General features: G+C 43.9%; 1 protein-coding gene across 3 annotated transcripts in view; it reads left to right on the plus strand.

Annotated features, from left to right (window-relative positions):
* WDR35 (WD repeat domain 35) overlaps positions 1-21,927 on the plus strand; it is a 138,366-nt gene that overhangs the window by 42,695 nt on the left and 73,744 nt on the right. For all 3 annotated transcript variants that reach the window (XM_088468143.1, XM_088468142.1, XM_088468141.1), the window contains exons 5-12: positions 377-505; positions 2,017-2,150; positions 3,555-3,720; positions 4,608-4,753; positions 10,289-10,414; positions 13,107-13,292; positions 14,782-14,814; positions 21,296-21,356. In XM_088468143.1, coding sequence (XP_088324269.1) covers positions 377-505; positions 2,017-2,150; positions 3,555-3,720; positions 4,608-4,753; positions 10,289-10,414; positions 13,107-13,292; positions 14,782-14,814; positions 21,296-21,356 — 981 coding nt within the window. The remainder of the gene's footprint in view (positions 1-376; positions 506-2,016; positions 2,151-3,554; positions 3,721-4,607; positions 4,754-10,288; positions 10,415-13,106; positions 13,293-14,781; positions 14,815-21,295; positions 21,357-21,927) is intronic.

The following is a 21,927-nucleotide window of genomic DNA, read 5'->3' on the forward strand; positions in this document are numbered from 1 at the left end:
TCCAAAACAGGAGCAATTTGCTCCTGGAACAAACATTGTTGCAAAGCAATGGACTCGATTACATTTGTTTTTCTGCATGCAGGGAAGATACTAGTTGCCTTTGCATGTAGCATACATATACTAGGCAGCTTTGCTTTTATTGAACCGGCACCCCATATAACAAGTCAATTACCCGGGTGCTAAAATCCTCATACCATAACAAATGGCTTGCTTGCTACATCATCCCTTTAACTAGGGACGTTTATGAATTACACCGATTCCGTGTCTGGCTGACTGCAAGTCTCCATTTCACCTGGTTTTATTTAGCCACAAAACCTGTTGACATGTGTCTCGAATTTTGAACTGATGGTTGAACAAATGTAATTTGTCACCCCAGGCTCGTGGTACGAAGAGATGATCAATAACAGGAATAAGTCCGTGGTACGCAGCATGAGTTGGAACGCCGATGGCCAGAAGATCTGTATTGTGTATGAAGATGGAGCCGTCATTGTCGGTTCAGTGGATGGTATGGACTGTTTTCTTTACGGTCCTCTATTTCATGCTCTGTAGCGGTGAAGCCCATGTCGTATTGGAATGGGCACATTAACAAATTGTACTGTTTAAATTGTATGTAATAGCTATGTATTTTCTGTAGGAAAAATGTATTTTCTAACCGTGTGACAAATGGCCAGTCTGTAAGTAACTGCTTGGGAGTTATGTGGCTGGATTGAACAGCAGCCCATAACGCCACCAGAATTGCGCCTGTTAGATGCCGCTGGGCCCGTGTGCACCGCACACCCTTCACCCATTATAGATACGCCCCTGCATACAGACCAGCAAGGTGTTGAATCTTCTGTTGACACAGGCCTGGTCACTGAACTTCAAACAGGATGGAGTGAGTAATTAACCCCTGCTCAAGTGACCAGGAGACCCTGTGTTACAGTCACCTAAACAATTAATTCTGATTTTGGAAGAGTTAAACTATCCCAAGGGGGTGACCAAGAGCAGCCTGCAAAAGGGCATAAAAATGTGTGTTTGATATGAAACATGGTGCATTACTTGTGAGGAGGCGAAGCTACCCCAGGGTGCCACCATATCTCTAGGAAGAGCCCTCACTTCCGCCATCGTTTGGCCCTGTCCAGGTGAACTGTTTCTCTCCCTTTTTTTGTTATTTTCTTGAAATTGTGAGTAACTGGTGTGACCTTTTAAAATTATTATCATCTTTGTAACTTTTTTTGTAACCTAAGATATTCTTGAAATTAAATACATAAAATTCTAGCTCTGGTTCTATGTTCTTATACCCAAGGCCTTGTGTGGCCCATGTTACCTATTTTACTAATGGTGCATACACACTGGGCGATTAAAGTGGACGACATAACGATATCGTTATCGTTCAGTCATCCACTTTATCGTCCATTTTTATCACAAAAACGATGAACGATAACGACGAAGCGCGTTCCCACGGGTCGTTCGTCATCATCGTTCATCGGGTTAGCATGCAGGCCAACCTGACGATGTAGTCAGGTTGCTGCATGTTGGGGAATGGGGGAAGAGAGCCCGACGCTGAACGATATCGTTAATGATATCGTTCAGCGGGTGTGCTCAATGTCATGAACGACATTGAGCACACCCTGCCGGGGACACACTAGACGTATCGCTCAGGGAGCATATCGTCTAGTGTGTACGCACCTTAAGTGTTCATAGATGTGTGTGCAGGTAAAGGCAAAGTTTTAGCACTAAAGTTCCCCTTTACTGGTGACCATGACCGTGTTTGAGTAACCACACGTGCTAAGGTAACCAGTAAAGTCATGTTCAATTGTGTGATGAAACACTAAAAAAAAAAATATATATATATAATCACAGGAAATCTTGTGTTAAGTGCCGCGTTTACTCTGCTTGTTTATATATGTATATGTATTGGAAAAACCTGTTAAATAAGGCTGGCGTCATCTCTAAAAGTATTGAATTTATGAATGTTCTATTATTGGATTCATTTTTAACTATCTAACTTTTTTTGTTAATTTCAATGTTTGCCAGGCAATCGAATTTGGGGCAAGGAACTGAAAGGGATACAATTGTGCCATGTTTCCTGGTCACCGGACAGCAAAATACTTCTGTTCGGCATGGCGAATGCAGAAATTCACCTCTACGACAACCAGGGAAATTTCATTGTAAGTGATGCAAACTGGAAAACATCAAAATGTTGATTTGGTCTATATATTTGTTACAGGTTAAATGTTCTATTATAAAAAATAGGGCCTCTTATATGTCCAAATGTACTGTACTGTAATCTATATATAAAGCTGAAGAGTGATAAAAATGATGTCATCACATTGGCATGTAGTGACAGTTGGTCTGAACTCTAACCCCTCCCACCTGTGTCAGTGATGTCACTTCTAGAGAGTTCCGGCATAATACACATCTACAGTCTCCAAACCCTTCAGTTATTTCCCAAACTCATCACACACTGCTCATGATGGAAACACAGACACTCCTGATAATCACCCAATAACAGCATTACCCCCCAACTAAAATGTGTAACAGGATAGAAGAAAGGAAAAAGGCTTACAGGGATGCACATGCTACATACAGAAAGAAAAGGTGAGAATGTCCCAAACATTAAAATATAAAGATGAAAATAAATAAAATGTCATGCTAAGGATGATCTATATATAAAATCAATAAACCTAACCTATTGCTAACCCCAAAGAGTTTTTCAACAATAATCAGGTTGGCGCTAATGTAGATAATACTTACTAGTTTTAGACAGCTGCATACACCTATTGGGTCTGTATATGGTTTTTTATAAACTAATGCATTAATTGGACCCCAGTATTTGGGAAGTCCTTTTTATAGACTATGCTATGTTATTATGCTATGTTTTTTAATACATGTATGATTGTCATATGACATTATTTAAACTATGTAAAAAATTTTCATGTTACATTTTGGTGTCCTGAACCTTTTCTGTCTCTGCCATATTCGGTATCTATATATTTTTATATGGGAACATTAGCGCAACACCAATAGTAGTTTTTTTTTTGCTAATGCTAACCCCGCTAGCTGCCCTAAACCTAAGCATACCTCCCCACGGCTAACGGGATGAGCGCCCCGGTCTTACCTCATTCGGTCACGCGTCCTTCCTGGATTCCGGCATCAGGATTAAGATAGGCGTCGGTATTTCAGCTTCAGCATAGAGACCAGGGGCCCCTTGACTACATCCCGTGTAGAAGTGCACTGTCTTCTATGTACTATTACAGATACATTTACAGTATCACTTTACCAGATTATGCAGGTGTCCAGAATCCTTTGTCACTGGCAGATTCAGCACACACATCTATGTAACAACCAGTTATCAGATCTCTAACCTGGTTTTCTTCTGCTGTTCCCTTGCACGGCACATCCCAAATTTCACTCTTTCTTTACTTGTTCACTCAAAAACATCATAATAAAGAAAAAGTGCATAATAGTATTTAAAAAAAATAAATAAATACAATATACTGTATTAAGTTTTACTTGTTTACAGTGATTCTTCCTATAAAACCACACTGATCACGTGATCTTTTCCTATCTAGGTGAAAATGGCGCTGAGCTGTTTGGTGAATGTGACGGGTCCTCTGAGTATTGCTGGCATGCACTGGTATTCGGGTACTAAAGGGTATGTGGAGCCAGATTGCCCCTGCCTCGCTATATGTTTTGATAATGGACGATGCCAGATAATGAGACACGAGAATGATGAAAGTAAGTGAATAAGTCGGCAAGTAACGTTTCATACTTTGCTGTTTTTCACTTGTATGTAAAATTATATGTGTATGTATATTAACGTCAGGCGGCTGCAAATCCCCCAGCTACTGAAAATGATATACACAGAACACAGATTGTTTGTTGGTCGCTCATAAAAGGGTTGACAAGTTTCAGGTTTCCATTTATTTATTACATACACCTGCTTGTTAATGCAAATGTTTAATCAGCCAATCATGTGGCAGGAACTCCATGCATGCAAACATGGTCAACAGGCTCAGTTGTTGTTCAAACTAACACCAGCATAAAATTTGGTCTAAGTTACTTAGACCGTGGAATGATAGGAAGTGCCAGACCGGGTGTTTTGAGTATCTCATAAACTGGTGATGACCTGGGGTTTTCACGCATAACTGTAAATACGTGTAATAGTCTCTGGGGTTTCCAGAGATTGGGACGCAAAACAACTGAGCGGCAGTTCTGTGGGTGAAAGTGGCTTGTTAATGAGAGAGGTCAGAGGGGAATGGCCAGACTGGTTCAAGCTGAAAGAAAGGGGTCTATAACTCAACAGTGGTATACATAAGTACATCTCTGAACACACAACACTTGAACCTTGTAGTGGTTGGACTACAGCAGCAGAAGACCACACCGGCACACCGCGATCCACCCCTGTCATCTAAGAACAGGAAACTGAGGCTACAGTCACTGAAGATTTCTCTGTTAAAATTTAAATCTGCCAAACATTATATAGATAGTCTGTCCCAGAGCAAACTTTTATTTTTCTGCTTTGATGTTGTGTCTTTTTTTTTTTTTATCAACAAGATAACATAAGAAGTATTTTGGTTGCATTGATGTATAGAGAAAGCCATTCCTGAGCTTCTGTTTTGCAGACCCGGTCCTGATTGACACTGGTATGAATGTAGTGAGCATTCAGTGGAATCACTGTGGAAGTGTCCTGGCTGTGGCCGGGTCCCAGAAAACCACCATTCAGGATAAAGATGTCAACATTGTGCAGTTCTACACCCCCTTCGGAGAGGTAATTCTTTGCACATTCTTATATCTTTATTGCAATGGTATGAGCTGATCTCTAGTGCTGCATATGAGGTTGTAAATATCTAAGGGGCTGATTCGGATTTGTATACAAGCCCGGTAGTCTGCGTACAACTCCGATGTTTGGAGGTGTGTGCATGCGGAGGATCTGTACTGCGCATCTGCAGATCTCCTTCTGCGAGTTCTCTCGCAGTGCCCAGACGCTGCAGCCTGATTGACAGGTAGTGGCTGTTTGGGTGTGGAGTCAGACAGCGTCCCAGAAAACGGGGGAGTTCCGGTCCTGTTTTCTGGGCGTGCTAAAGGCAGTGGCTACGTCCTTGTGCTCAGCTTCAGCTGCATGAAAATACCGGCCATCCTGAGTAACCTGACTGTCAGACGACCGATGGTCACGCAGAGCGATCAGATGCTGCATCCTCAGACACAGCAGCTGATCTTAGGTAAAGGAGGATCGAATCCATGGCAGACCCCAGTAAGCACCACACCATAAAATCTACTGGTGTCTGTCTTTTTTGACTTTATAGATCTCCATTCCTGGGATGTATTTACTAGCATTTCAAGCAAATACATTTGGGTTCTAGATTTCTGTGACTTGCTCCTGAATTTATTATTTGTTAAACCTTCACCCAAGTGTAGCATGGATAAACTTTGGGTTCCAATTTAACTGTAACCCGAAAGTCCTAGGAGTTCTGTTGTCTGGGTGTTTAAAAAGTAATCACTTAAGTAGATTTAGCAAAATAGAAAATACCAAAAGTCATGGGACAGCAGTGTGTAAAGATAATGGTAGGTGGCTTCATGTCTTGGAAATGTCCAGACCTGCATCAGTTGTGAGTCAGTTTGAACACCTGCTAGGCTACTATTGGCAAGGTGACGTGAATTATTTGAGATCGAGCGGGTCATGATAGTGGGTGCCCAACGGGTGAGACATTCTATTTCCTAAATGTGTGCGGAAATTCAGTATTCCTCGATCTACGGTGTCACGTGTACCGGGAATACCTCGTGGAAGGCATTACCACCCACAGTGGACAGCGCAATGGTCGACCACGGGTGCTTAATGATCGTGACTGGCCAGATTGTTCGTGGTAACAGACGAGCGACACTGGCTCAAATCACATCCACATTCAGGATGTGTACCAGACTCCTATCCAGCAGGTCAGTGCAGTGTTCTTTAGCTTCTATGGGATATGGGAGCAGAAGACCTACCAGAGTTGCCCCTTTTAACACTACACCAGACACAGCGCCTCAGCTGGGCTCGTGACATCGCTAATTGGACCCTGGAGGACTGGCAACATGTGGCGTGGTCCAATGAGTCGCGGTTCCAGTTGTTTCGGGCTGATAGTGGGGTTCAGGTGTGGCGCAGACCCCATGAGGCCATGGACCCTAGTTATCAACAAGACACTGTGCAGGTTGGTGGTGGTTCTATAATAGTTTGGGGTGTGTTCACATGGCATGGTTTGAGACCAGTGGTCTGTCTGAACAAGTCATTGACAGGTAACCGATACGTTGCATTGCTAGATGACCATTTGCAGCCATCATGGGCTTCATGTACCCCCACAATGATGGAATATTTCAGCATGATAATGCACTGTGTCATCGGTCCCAAGTTGTCCAGAATTGGTTTGAGGAGCATTCTGGAGAGTTCCAACGAATGTTGTAGCCCTCATACATTCGCCCGACACCCAGTCGAGCATTTATGGGACGGATTGGAGAGGTCCATTCGCACCCAAACACCTGCACCTACAAATATCAGGGAGGCGTGGGAAGCTAACCAGATGGCATGGGTCAACATCTCTCCAGTTGTCTTTCATCAAACTTGTGGAATCGATGCCAGGTCAAATTGCTGTTCTTCGCTGGGCTAGAGGGGGTCCTACACGATACTAGGCACCTATCCCATGACTTTTGGCACTTCAGTGTAATTGACTGTACTATTTGGCACAGATTGCAAAAACAAATAGAAGAAAATACTAATTTTGGGGGCACACTTATGTAGATATATAAAAAAATAACAATTTTTACTGACGTTCTCCAAGTTTAATTAAGTTGCTCACAGATGCTACATCGTAACATTTATATACAGATTCAGGCTCAGTCGCACACAGATATACAGGTGTTGCATATCAAATTAATCAGTGCAGTCTCATGAAGCAGTTTGTGACATCCGACTGCAACTGATGCATTTTTGCTTGAAAAAGACGCTCTGGACCTGGCACACGAGAAGGGCTATTGGCACGACTGCAGCAATAGTGTATGAGGATACATCTGTATATTCAATCACATAATGTCACACGCTGGGTTCTGTGTCCCCTATACCTGGTCTGGTGGCATCTGAAGAAGCCCCCAAAGACCACCACAGTTATCTGTTGTCTGTCCGGTGTGTAGCGGGCTGTTCTCCTGTGCAGTTCCTTTGCCTCCGGTTCATGGGCGCCACCATCTTGGGATGAGATCACCCGGAACGGCCAGACAGTGAGAACTCTGGAGTCTTAGTCATATGTGCAGCTGGGCCAATGAGTAACCAGAGCACCTTATTTAAACCAGTCAGTACTGGAAATAGGAGCCAGTATTACTTCTCCCATGTGGTTCGTATACTTGGCTCCAGGTTTCTGTTGCTCACAGGATTCCAACTCCTTTGATTTCCAAGCCTCCAGTGTTACTCCAACTCACTGTGATTTCCAAGCCTCCAGTGTTACTCCAACTCACTGTGATTTCCAAGTCTCCAGTGTTACTCCAACTCACTGTGATTTCCAAGTCTCCAGTGTTACTCCAACTCACTGTGACAACCAAGTCTCCAGTGTTACTCCAACTCACTGTGACAACCAAGTCTCCAGTGTTACTCCAACTCACTGTGACAACCAAGTCTCCAGTGTTACTCCAACTCACTGTGACAACCAAGTCTCCAGTGTTACTCCAACTCACTGTGACAACCAAGTCTCCAGTGTTACTCCAACTCACTGTGACAACCAAGTCTCCAGTGTTACTCCAACTCACTGTGACAACCAAGTCTCCAGTGTTACTCCAACTCACTGTGACTACCAAGTCTCCAGTGTTACTCCAACTCACTGTGACTACCAAGTCTCCAGTGTTACTCCAACTCACTGTGATTACCAAGTCTCCAGTGTTACTCCAACTCACTGTGATTACCAAGTCTCCAGTGTTACTCCAACTCACTGTGATTTCCAAGTCTCCAGTGCTTATTCTAGCTCACTGTGATTTCCTAGTCTCCAGTGTTACTCCATCTCACTGTGATTTCCAAGTCTCCAGTGTTATTCTAGCTCACTGTAATTTGTAAGCCCTCTGTTATCCTTCTCACTGTGATATCCAAGTCCTCAGTATTACTCCAGCTCACTGTAATTTCCACGACTTCAGTCTTATCCAGCTCACTGTAATTTCCACAAATCCAGTATTAACTTGCTCACTGAGTATTCGGGGTAAATTTACTAAAGTGAGAGTTTTTAAAAGTGAGTTTTAAAAGTGACGTTGCCTATAGCAACTAATCAGATTCTACTTAACATTTAACTAGCACCTTCTAGAAGATAATAGCTAGAATCTGATTTGTTGCTATGGGCAACATCACTTTTAAAACTCATTTCTAAAAACTCTCACTTTAGTAAATTTACCCCTTAGTCTTCAGAGTTGCCATCTCTTTGTAACTAGCAGCTGTCAGTACTACTCCATTCCTGTGCATCATTCCGCTAACATAACATATGCAGTTACTCACTGCTGCTGCTACTTCCTTGTTCCTCCAGACCAGCTACACATCTGCTATTTAGTCCTGATACTCTGCCTTCAGTCTCGCCTATGTTCCAGTCTACGCTAATATACTTGGGTCCCAGTCCTCCCAGAGACGTGACAGTTAAGCAGTATAGATATAAGCCTAAGAATGTAATTAAGGTCTGAAACATATCAAGTAATTAGCTATAATTATAGCTTATGGGCGAAATATGTAAATCTCTGTAATAAAGTAATTTCTATAATAAGATATAACAGTTTGCTACCACGGAGAAGATATAATTAAAGATTGATGATAATTGATCAAAATCACGTTTTTAAGGTGTTTTTCTCCAAGAACGTTCCCTGACATTCTGTAGTACATTCTGCAAAAATATAAAGGCAATTAAGATATATGACATTAAGGGGTCAATTCTAATAGTCGCGAGTGAGGCCAGTTACCATTATAACAGAGAGGAAATGCTGCCAGCAACATGGGCCGATCTGGCCCCGTACGCCTGGATCTTTGTACACAACCCTATGTACCGTAAGTGTGGTATATGGCGCTCGGGATCCCGGTGGTCAGAATCCCGACAGGGTTAGCATAACAACACTTGTTGGTCGGTATGCTAACCCTCCCCATCTGCCTACCCTAACCCCTCCTCCCCTGTGCCTGACCCTAACCCCCCCCCTAGTGCCTAAACCTAACCTCCCCCCTTAGTGCCTAACCCTAATTCTCCCCCTAGTGCCTAACCCATAAGCCCAACCCTTCTCCCAACCCTGCTACTTACCATCGGTATTTCGATGGTCGGGATGCTGGCGCCGGGATTGTGACCGGCGTCTGGAATTCTGGCGCCGGTAATGTAAGCATCGGCATGCCAGGATACCGAACGTATCCCATCTCACTATATTTATTTTATGCACTATATACACTTCCCTTGTGTACATCTGCGGGTGAAAGTGCTAGGTCTGAGATGCCCACTTTTAGCACCCATGCGCACTGTAATTATTGGCACGTCTTCATACGCCACCATCTGTTGCACCATCGAAACTTGCATCTGCCCTCTGGTAGGTGTAGTGTCTCCGTCTGACCACAGCCTCCTATGCCTGCGGCTGTGTGTCTGAGAGCGCAGTTGCTTTCACTGACACGCCCATGACACTCCTATAACGCCCCCTGAACGACTAATTTTTGGGTGCACTACTCACCACCTACCACTCAACACTCAGGAACGCCCATCACTTTTACACAGCATTTCTCATACCTTCTCAATTGCTGGCAACAGCACCTGTACGCCTGCACTCCATTGTAGGGGTTTTCAAAAGTTTACAAATAACCGCTCACTAGGCGAACATCGGAATTGTGTGCCGATTGCGTGCACTCTGCATACACATTACTTGGCATACTAAACAACTCTGGCTACTTGCCCACGGGGCGCTACTCTTACCTGCGAACCACCCTATATCGCCCATTCAGCAGTTGGTGAGAGGTGACTGAGATGTGTACGACTCAGGATCACTCTCTCCAAATTGCGCATGTTTGCTAAAAATCGCAAGATATGGCCGCACAGTGTGTGACGCAGAATTAGGCCTCCAGTGCCTACTTACTGCCAGATCCTGGTTACACTGAATGTACTAACGCTGCTGGTAATATGGGTGATGCACAGGACCTTGCATGCTGAGAGGGGCTATTTGCCACGACTTCAGCAACACTGTATTAGGACACATCTGGAAAATCTCTGACATATATCTGGGCACAAAGATATAAAGTGACACCAGGTAGAGTTGTTAAAATGTCCGTAATTGTTTTTTCTCTTTTAAGCACCTGCGCACATTGAAGGTTCCGGGAAAACAAATGTCCGCCGTGTCCTGGGAAGGTGGAGGGTTAAGAATCGGACTGGCTGTGGATTCCTTCATATACTTTGCAAACATTAGACCCGATTACAAGGTGCGAAGACGTGTGTGAGCATGATCTACATATGATCCAGGAATATAGAACTCTCTGCACATACACAATGCAGAACCCTTATATGTAGCATCTTGTCTGACACCAAGTATACTGCTAATCCTGCTGAGTAGATACATAGCATTGAATTCATGAATCTATGTTGCATGTGCTGTGTTTGTAAAGTGTGTGAGGCTGTGAGCACTAATGTGACAGGAAAGAAAGTTCTCTCATTACTGTGTACCTGTAAAAGAAAGGCTTACACAGAACTGAATGGTTCATAAATAATAATGATAATAATAATGCACAACCATGGTACTAGCGTAAAACTGGAGCTTTGGTGTAAATGTAATCTGCAATAATGGCTGTATACAGAAAACAGCAGCGTGCACCTCATATGGGCAGAATGATTGCTTTCTAGGCTACTGTTATGAATACACACTTGGTCATTTATCTCCAAAATAGAATTGGCGCAATCTGTCAGAATATTTAAACGAGCCGTGTGCATAAACTTGGACACCACAGTCTTCCTGAATTAGTGTCACAGGAATATTACATCACTAATCCTGCTTACCTCATTTCACATGCAGCCCTGTGCTCTGTGACATAATCACACAATGGGCCAGATCATTGTATCCCAATAGATCAGCACACATCTCCTGAAATACATTGTGCTGCTGTGAGCATTCTTGCAATCTGGCAACAGGTTGTTCTATCGACCACTCATGTCCTTCAAACCGGTGAAAATAATGGATGAGCAGGGCAGGATGATTGAGTACAGAATGATGCTCTATCCCTACTCACAAGGTAATGAGGGTTGCCTTTCTGCCAGCAACGATTTTAAAACAAACTTCTATCTATATGCAGATGCGGTTGCATTTTCAATATGCTACTGTTTTTGGCAACGCAGGCACCACCTCCTCTCCGCTCCCACATGGCCGCAGCATATCAGGTATGATGCAGCTTGGGGTTACTGCGTGCTAACTCACAGGACTCATTCTGCACATGTGCAAACCCACAAAAATCGGATATGTACATAAACCATTGAGTTTATGTACATACTGTACCTGAATCAGGCCCAATGGTGGATGGTTTTGCCATTGATTGCGTAGAATGATGTTTATCCCACGTTGATGGCAGAAGAGGTCCGATGGTGATGGTCGTTTTGGCTTACACATTCATTAGCCCTGCCCTCTCATTGCATGTCCCTTAGCCCTGCCCTCCCATTGCATGTCCCTTACCTACGCCCTCCCATTGCATGTCCCTTAGCCCTGCCCTCCCATTGCATGTCCCTTAGCCCTGCCCTCCCATTGCATGTCCCTTAGCCCTGCCCTCGCATTGCATGTCCCTTACCTACGCCCTCCCATTGCATGTCCCTTAGCCCTGCCCTCCCATTGCATGTCCCTTAGCCCTGCCCTCCCATTGCATGTCCCTTAGCCCTGCCCTCCCATTGCATGTCCCTTAGCCCTGCCCTCGCATTGCATGTCCCTTACCTACGCCCTCCCATTGCATGTCCCTTAGCCCTGCCCTCCCATTGCATGTCCCTTAGCCCTGCCCTCCCATTGCATGTCCCTTAGCCCTGCCCTCCCATTGCATGTCCCTTAGCCCTGCCCTTCTCTGATTTTGTCTTCTGCTGTCATGTGTCCCCCATGTGAACCATTGATAGTTTCCTGACATTGATGACAATGGCGCTTTTGATAGTCACCTCTACTGCGGCTTCCCAGCTGCGGGTATATAGAAGGGGAGAACGTAATTCTTTTCCCCCAAGCACTTACTAGCATGTCTATCCCCCATTCTTTCAGGGTCTCCCAATTGACAATGAGAAAAGGATTTAACATGTGTACACAAATCTTATTATTTGTCAGTTAAATAATTTGGAATGAAGAAATCTAAATCTATATGTATGTGGCCTACTTCAGGATTGGCTGCGCTAGTCACCTGACATTTGTGTGTTGGAAGCTGGTATCTGTATATCTCTCAGAAATATATATTTTTTAATATTAATTATGTTGTTACAGAAACTTTCCATTTCCACCTTGACACTGCCTGCCTGTCTATTGTCTACGCACTGTTTGCCTGCCTGTCCATTGTCTACTCACTGTTTGCCTGCCTGTCTATTGTCTACTCACTGTTTGCCTGCCTGTCTATTGTCTACTCACTGTTTGCCTGCCTGTCTATTGTCTACGCACTGTTTGCCTGCCTGTCTATTGTCTACGCACTGTTTGCCTGCCTGTCTATCCCTACGCACTGTTTGCCTGCCTGTCTATTGTCTACGCACTGTTTGCCTGCCTGTCTATTGTCTACGCACTGTTTGCCTGCCTGTCTATTGTCTACGCACTGTTTGCCTGCCTGTCTATTGTCTACGCACTGTTTGCCTGCCTGTCGTCTACGCACTGTTTGCCTGCCTGTCGTCTACGCACTGTTTGCCTGCCTGTCGTCTACGCACTGTTTGCCTGCCTGTCGTCTACGCACTGTTTGCCTGCCTGTCGTCTACGCACTGTTTGCCTGCCTGTCGTCTACGCACTGTTTGCCTGCCTGTCGTCTACGCACTGTTTGCCTGCCTGTCGTCTACGCACTGTTTGCCTGCCTGTCGTCTACGCACTAACTGTATGTCTTTCAGGTTCTATGTGCAAATGTAAGACCTGTATTTTAAAATCTGCATAGCTTACAATACTAATGTTCTTCTGCCAAACAGTGGGGTTATTGCTCCAACACCGTTGTGTATGCTTACACAAGACCGGACCGACCTGAGCATTGTGTTGTCTTCTGGGATACAAAAAACAATGAGAAATTTGTAAAATATGTGAAAAGCTTGATGTCCGTCACGACGTGTGGGGATTTCTGTATTTTGGCAACCAAAGCAGATGAGAACCACCCACAGGTTTGTTTTTACATTATATATATATATATATATATATATATATATATATATATATATATATGCCATGAGTGTTACCCTGTATCATTGTTGAATGACATGTTGAATAGCTTTCTTTGTTAGGTGTGCAGTGAACCTGTGCTGTACAGGATACATGATATTCCAGAAGTACCCATATTCATTGATTTAATGCAATGTTTATACTGTATATTTACACTCCTGTACCGTGTACATGACTTCATTTAGCTCCAATTCTTATATGCAGTACAAGGTTTTATCTTTATAACTACATTTATACTCTGGAGGAGAAATCCAGGTTGTGCAAAATTACATTTATGAAACAACACACAGAGTATTACTTTGAATCAAGTGAAGGAAATATTCTATAGTTGGTATATAAAGAATAGATTGTTCAAGCTAGTTCTCTATCGACAGCAAAAGCAGCAATGCCACCACAAATGTAAGTAGCTTGTTTGTGCAAAACAATACTTTTCCAGCCCTGCATTGCAATGTAACGTGTGAACAATATTATATATATTTTGGAAAATGCTGAGATTTACTTTAATGAGCAAAGAAGAATGATGTCCAGTAACAACGGTGGCCACGGATATTATTTCTGGTGCAATAATTATTTTTGTTAAAACACTAGACTTTTTACAAATACAAAATGTGTAGTAGTATGTGTAATAATTGCACATTCCGATAAGTGTTATACTAGTGTGTGAACATTAGAAGGTGAGCTACTCTGTATGATGTCACCATCCATGTGCTGGATGCTCTACACAGTTATATAAAATACAGGCCTTTGCTATCGGCGCTAACAATAATATGCTGCTAATCTGGGCGTATCTAGCGCATAACAGCATAGGGATTTTGTTCATGTTCTGATCAAAACATTTAAGCTTGCAGCCCTTCATCAGGGGATCCCAATTCTCTGCAAGTCCTACACTAGCACATTTGCCCAACACACTATTACATTATAGCATACTGCACCCACATTCAGGTACAGAGAGTAACATCTAGGCCAGGGCTGGCTTGTGAGCCACACCCAACACCACTGCACCCAACATACCACATAGCCTTCATTGGAAGCATCCATTAGGCAAAATCTAGAATTGTTATTTGCTAAATACACCCATATTTGCAGTATATTATTGTTGGCGCTGATGACAAGTCTTTCTGTTTTGTACACATATATGGCATTAATACTGCCACAAAGCTGGTACCAGGTACAATCGGGGTAAAACTGAGAGCGCACAGTGCTCCAAGCATGACATACAGGAATACTGCAGCCAGTGCAATTATTGTCATATTTATGCAATCATGAAGGCATTGGCATGTTACAATAGCCATATTTGCCATGTAATGTATAGGTGTTCTGATGAGTGGTATAGAGAGAATGCTGTATACAGGGCACAGCTTTATCCTGAGCTTGTGTCAGTATAGCTGGATGCTCTGTGTGTTTTCATACTGTCCTTAATCTTCCCTACAGGACGACAATGAAGCAGAAACTAACAGAGCTAAGGTAATATCCCTACATTTTATATGCTGTATGTATGAATTCTGATACCGCTATAGTATGGGGGCACTAAAATGAATACAAGATCCTGCATTTTGTAATTTGTACACAGCTAGTGCACGCCTAGGAATTAGTAACATAGAATTTGACGGCAGATAAGAACCACTTGCCCCATCTAGTCTGCCCCATTTTTAGACATATTGTTACCTCAACCCTTATTGATCCTTACCTTCTTCTGAAGGATATCCTTAGCTTAAATATGTATTCACGTAGCTCTCTCTCATCCCTAATGTTTTATTGACATTTGTAGGAGTGATGGAACTGTGAAAGCAAGCTGCATGGCTTTTATTTGTTTATTTTCAATTATTTCATATTGCTTTACTTACTCTCATGGCTGGCCATACATCTACGGCCCAATTCCTCGCTCTGCCGATGCCGTTCGTCGATCCGTCAGGGAAATCGAGGAAATTAAGGGCCTCATTTATCAACGAGTGACATTCTTATTATCACTCGTTACTCATCTTACATGGTGCTCCAGCCAATCAGCTCCTAACTTTTATTTTTCACACATGACAGAAAGGAGCTGATTGGTCGGGAAAGGAGCTGATTGGTCGGAGCACAATTTAAGATTAGTAACGAGCGATTACAAGAATATGAATGAGGCCCTAAATATGTAAAAAATTCCCAGACTTTCATATTCCGGACATTTTCTGGTCTGAATCAAGACTGTCCAACATGTTGGATTTCTCCGGTCCCCCGCCTTTGGCAGAACAGGGGATTGTCCCGATGCAGCCTAGATGTGCGGGCCCCATTATAATTCAGTTACGGAGAGTTCAGTTTGTTTAATTATCATTCCTTGTTCCAGCACTAAAAGATTCACTGCAAACTGGATCTAATGGAGCTGCTTCTGTTAGATCCCACATATCTGGATGTCATTGCACCAGCAGAAAGGATAGGCTACATGCAGATTGGGCTGCTCTTACTATACTCAAACCAGGAAGCACCAGGAACCCCGGCCTGTCATTGATAGCTGGCACTTGTGAGGGCCACACATAACCAAGAGTTTTTTTTCCTCCTGGGGAGTAAGATGAAGCAGATGACCATGGGGGAGAGTACAGAAACTGACATGTTATACACTGCAGCCCTGTCTCTGCTGTGCGGCTGAGGCTCCAGCTTGCACGGAGTGGGCCTTCCTCTCTTGCACCTTACACACAGTGCAGTCTGTGCTTATAGAGCGGTAAGCATATTGTCCATTACTCAGATGCATTCCTCACTGCTGTTTGGGCCCATTACCCTGAATTGCATGAGGTAGGTGTTCATGTTTATTAACATTTATTTATAGAGCGCCAGCATTTTCCGTTGTGCTGTACAATTGGGGTTTGCAGTGTGTAGAAAATCACGGTAACCTGCTTTGGTGCATCAAGTCCTAATCTTACTCTGCTCTTCATGGTTCTCCTAAGAACTTCTGTCTTAAGGCTATAGCAGCTTACTTAAATCTGGTCTGATCTATAATGGAACATACTAGTGTTAAAGGTGACCCAAATATACATTTATTGTGAGTATATGGGCGTGATGCTGAGTCCGACGCAATGCCCATATGGAAACAAGCGGTCGATGCTTTTACTACTGCGTGTGCTTCTCAGTGATAAAGCGCATATGTCCATATTATCTATGCACAGGGACGCAGTACAGATTTGGAAGCACGGATTGAGAATTTAGGTGGGAGGTAACAGAGGGGTAGGAAAACAGACACACGCTAATGTTGCATCTTATGGGAGTGTTTTAGGTGTGTCGCGGAAAGCGACTGTGTACAGAGACGCGCTACTGCTCAAATAGGAGGCCATACTAAGGTGAAAAAACTGCACCTACCATAGCAATAGTGCAAGTATTCAATAGTGCGTTTGATGGTACGCCAATGGTGTGTCACTCTAAAGACGCACTGGATGGTAACAGGACGTCTATAGATGCTGCAAGTGGGCTCAGTCCATGCACATTTGGACACACGCTTTTTACACAGGCTAAGAAATTTGTACCAACATTAGCATAAAGACGCAGATGCTTCTGCAGCAAAAGTGGCAATTGCAGCTGCATTTGCGTCTGACTCAAAATCAGGCTCTATAACTCACCCCCACTACATTTTTCCATTTTTAATTCTTCCTTCACTCATTGTTTCCTCCTGGGGTTCACTGGCTGAGTCCTGGCTCTCCTGGGGTCCACTGGCTCTCCTGGGGTCCACTGGCTGAGTCCTGGCTCTCCTGGGGTCCACTGGCTGAGTCCTGGCTCTCCTGGGGTCCACTGGCTGAGTCCTGGCTCTCCTGGGGTCCACTGGCTGTGTCCTGGCTCTCCTGGGGTCCACTGGCTGTGTCCTGGCTCTCCTGGGGTCCACTGGCTGTGTCCTGGCTCTCCTGGGGTCCACTGGCGGAGTCCTGGCTCTCCTGGGGTCCACTGGCGGAGTCCTGGCTCTCCTGGGGTCCACTGGCGGAGTCCTGGCTCTCCTGGGGTCCACTGGCGGAGTCCTGGCTCTCCTGGGGTCCACTGGCGGAGTCCTGGCGATGTTTGCGCAGTTGAGCAATTATTTACTACTGCACATGCGTTAAATATTCTGAAAAGCCCAACAGCGCATGCGTTACCCTGAGTGTACGCACTGATGAGCTGTCTGCGTACGGAGCCGCTGGTATCGGAAATGGCGAGGCACCATGGGCGTTACTAGTATGCTTCCTGGGAGGTGGCCTGAAGTGAATGCAAAAAAAAAGGGAGTGTTGAGGTCGCGTCAGAGAAAGCAGCTGCATTCTCAGGAGCAGAGCAAGTGTCGATGGTGCGTCGATGGTGGATTGTCCAGAACCATCGGCAGTCTTACAGCGTGCACGGACAGTGAAAGTGTCAGGGCTTGCACATGGTAGTTACACAAGGGGAAGGCTGAAACTGGCATTTGCATATGAGCGCTGCCACAACTCTTCAAACAATGCACCAGCGGCTACAACTGTGTCCGCCTATTAATCAGGCCCATAATATCCCATGTTGGCTATTGCAATTCCCTCCTCACTGGTCTTCCCCTGACTGGACTTTTATACCTACAATCTGTGCATAGCTAGACTTGCAATACATCTGTCTACTGCTACAGTGCTCTGGACCTGATTCAGACCTGCTCGCTAGCAAGTGCTCGCTTGTTGCTGGCGATGTTCGCTAATGTGTGCATGTGTATAGTTCGCAGTGTGCGTGTGCAAACTAGTACGAGCGATCAGGATGCGCTCGCTTGCCCTGCAAAGACAGCCCAGTGGAATGAGTGACAGGAGAGTCCATTTGTGGGTGGTAACTGGGGCAGGGCTGTAGTAACGGAGGAGTGGATTTGCGGACACAGGCGTGCCAGAGTGTTTCAATGCCGTTTCAGAGGCGTGCATAATTAACAGGCAGCGTCACTTTTACACTGAAGTGCTTGCGGTAGGGTACAGTCAACCGCAAGCGCTGCGGTCAGATTCGATGGAAGCCGATGTACCGATGGTTGTAGATACTTCCTGGAGATGACGTACGCTAGTGGGTGGCTAAAGACAGGCTGGTGGGCATTTGTAAACACAAACTGATTGCTCGCCAAGATATAGTGGGCGTGCTAATGCCTTGCCGAGCGATTGCCTGCCTTGACGTCACTTAGCTGAATTTCCATACGCTGGGAGCGAGCGGTCTCATCTAGCGAGCGGGTCTGAATCAGGCCCTCTGTTTGTCCCTATATTGGATTCCTGTGCCTTACAGAATCCTAAATACAACACTTCTACCATTGTGCCAAGAGTCATCTCTTCATTTGTCTAAATATATCTGCCTGCTTGACCCCCCCGCTCTGCACAAGATCTGTGTCTCTTATCTATAATTTTTACCTGCTCCCATTCCTGATTGCAGGGCTTTTACCTGGCTTTTTTAACCTGCCTAGGGTATTATACCTGACTAACATCCCTCATTTCTATTGTAACCGATTACCACCATATTTAAACTCTGGGGTATATTTACTAAAGTGCAGGGTTTTTTTTGTTTTCAGACGTTGTTGCTCATAGCAACCAATCAGATTCTAGCTATTATCCTCTTGAAGGTGCTAGATAAATAAATAGAATCAAATTGGTTGCTATGGGAAATATCTTCATTCCTAAAAAACCTGCATTTTAGTATTTAGGCCTTTCTGACTTCTAGATCAACAGTGCTGTGCGATTGGATCACATTTTACCCATGCGAGCACTCATCGTCATGTATAAAGCAGCTGCCCTATAGACATACTTGCCGACTTTTAAATTCTCCTCCCCTGGAGAAGCCTGTGGAGGAGAAGCAGATGGGCGGAGTGGTGGATATTTAAAATAGAATCATAGAATTGCATCATTAGGCCCCGCCCCCAACGCACGGCCCCACCAATCTCTGTTAATATTCTTCCCATTCTGCCCACTTCACTAGGAAGTGGGCAGAATGCGGGAGAAGTGCCTACCCTTCCGGGGGGTGTGGCAGGTATCCGAAAAATCGGGAGCTTCCCGCGACTTCCGGGAGGGTGGACAAGTGTGTCTATAGATAGTAAGCCTGTGAGCAGGTTCCTCCTACAACTCGCTCTCTTAATACTATGGCCTCCATTTATTAACGAGTTTTATCACCAAAACGAGTGATAAATGTCACTGTGTATGATAATGGTGCTCCAGCCAATCAGCTCCCAACTGTCATATTTCTAACAGTTGACAGTTGGGAGCTGATTGGCTGGAGCACCATTTATCATACACAGTGACAGTTATCACTCGTTTTGGTGATAAAACTCGTTACTAAATGATGCCCTTAGTCTTGTTGTATTTCTTCCCAGTTCTAAATAAGATTGGAATATAATTGTGTTCTATAAATAAGTGTTACTAATACTAAAGCTCTTTAGGCTTAATTGTGTTCTTCACCTGTTTAATCTGATTTATTTTATTTCTGGACATTGGGCCTGATTCAGATTAGTACAGAAACCCGATGGCCGTAGCCTGACATACTGCGGCGTTCAGGGGGGCAGTAACTGGGACCATTCTACTAAACGGGGGCATGGCCAGGCCAGGGTCTGCGTCTTCCGATTCAGACTTCCCGGCTTCGGCCACAGAGCTGCAAGGGGCAATCTGAGTAACCTCAGGGTTACCCAGATTGCCGATGGTAATGCAGAAGATCTGATGATGCTGCATCTTAGGACGCAGCACTTAGATCTGCGATCTGCTATGCGGTCAGGAGATATATATATATATCAGACGCACCCTTCTGTATTAGTATGAGTTGTACGGTATTGCACAGCTGCTTTTTGCTTTTTAGGTAAGTCCTGCTAACTACATATACACAGTAATGTGATATTTACACAATTAATAATAATGGTGAAGTTTAACATTTTGTTTTAATGTGGAAGAGTAATATATTCTCGGTTATTCTAATCTGCATACATTCCTTTGTACCACTATTGCCCTCTAACATGAGCTAATCCTGTGTCAATAAATTGTAATTAACCACTTAACTGGTGATTTTTTTTTTAATGAAAAATTTATGTTTTTTGTTTTATTTAAGTTTATTAGCAAATCTGCATATTTGTTAATAAAGGTATACTGATTCAGGTTTAAATGGCTATGTACGTATTTTAATAATAAAACAAAATCTATAGTTTGGGTACTTTTTTTTAAAAATAATTTTATACAGTAAAAAAAAAAAAATGACTTTGCAATGTCCCGAGTTACAAGTAGGCCAGAATCCATTGGCATTCTGAATGCAAATGTATTGCTAAGAGAATACTAATGCCACTACACGCACGTCCTAATGCGTATTCATCGCACCGCCCCACTTTTTCTGTACGTGAGATGAGCTGTCATTATTATGACTGAAGCGTGCACCTAACCCATGCCAAGTGCAGGAGATCCGTCTGAATTTGGCATCTAGAATGCATGCACATGACTCAGAATAGTAAGTAACTCTGGCTCCACGACACACCCCAATACACCCGCGAGACTGTAGCCTGTATTTCATTGATGCAGCACATTTAGCGTCGGCAGAGGAACGCCGGAGATCCGTTTGCAAATATGCATATACAGCCCGGGATGCGTGCGCAGTAAGCAGAAAATTGCTATATGCAGCCGCGTACAGTGTTGCATGTGACTAAAAATCAGATCCAGTGTGGAGAAGCCTTAAGCTGGGTACACACTGGAGAGATATCGGCCCGATATGTTGTTTTCGGCCGAATCGGAACAAAATATCAGCTGGATTGCTCAGTGTGTACGCCCAATCTGTATGCTCCCGCGGTCGTCACCAAAATCTTTTGGTCGCCCGTGCTGCACGGCCAACCGGACAATATCGCATGTGGCGACTGGCAAGGTAATGAAGAACGGAACGAGGGAGTGTTCCGTCCTTCATTACATCGTTCTGATGTGTACCGCAGATAAGATATGTTGGGCCGTAGCTTTACAGTCTATCTCTGTATCTTTGTTTTTACTTACTGTACTTTTATTCTCTTTGTTCCTAGTATGTGCTGGTTTTGTGCAATTCCATTGGAACCCCATTGGATTCTAAATACATAGACCTGGGTAAGGTACCAACATGTAATTTAAAGGGGATATCCCACTCCAGGTTTATCTGATTTTCTATTAACATGCTCTCGACAACCTTTGTTATATACTCCCCCTACCTTCCTTCCTAATTGGTTGTCAGCACCAGGTGACTGCTTGATCTTGGGAATGGTTAGTTAAAGGCCCCCATACATCAGCAATTGATTGCAGCAATCATGCAATTTGCAATCGATTGTGTATAAAAATCTTTCCCTTTTTCAATCGATTGCAGAATTGCCACAATCGATTGAAAAAGGGAAAGATTATTATACACAATCGATTGCAAATTGCACAATTGCTGATATATGGATGCCTTTAACTGGAAGTCCAACATATTTGCAGAAAGATGTCCCAACTTTACTCATTCAGAACTAAATGTGAAGGGTTTTCTTTTTTTAAAACAAAATTGGTGTAACCATTTCTATTTCAGTTAGATTGTTTACACTTATAAATTATGTTACCGTATTTGCAGCACCGCTAATCATAACGTAATGCAAAACAATGCTCCAACTACTACTAATACATTACAAACCAGAAACATATATACTTT

Source organism: Taudactylus pleione, unplaced genomic scaffold (assembly GCF_031769625.1).
Source record: "Taudactylus pleione unplaced genomic scaffold, aTauple2 ptg000081l, whole genome shotgun sequence".
In the NCBI taxonomy this organism is placed as follows: Eukaryota; Metazoa; Chordata; class Amphibia; order Anura; family Myobatrachidae; genus Taudactylus; species Taudactylus pleione.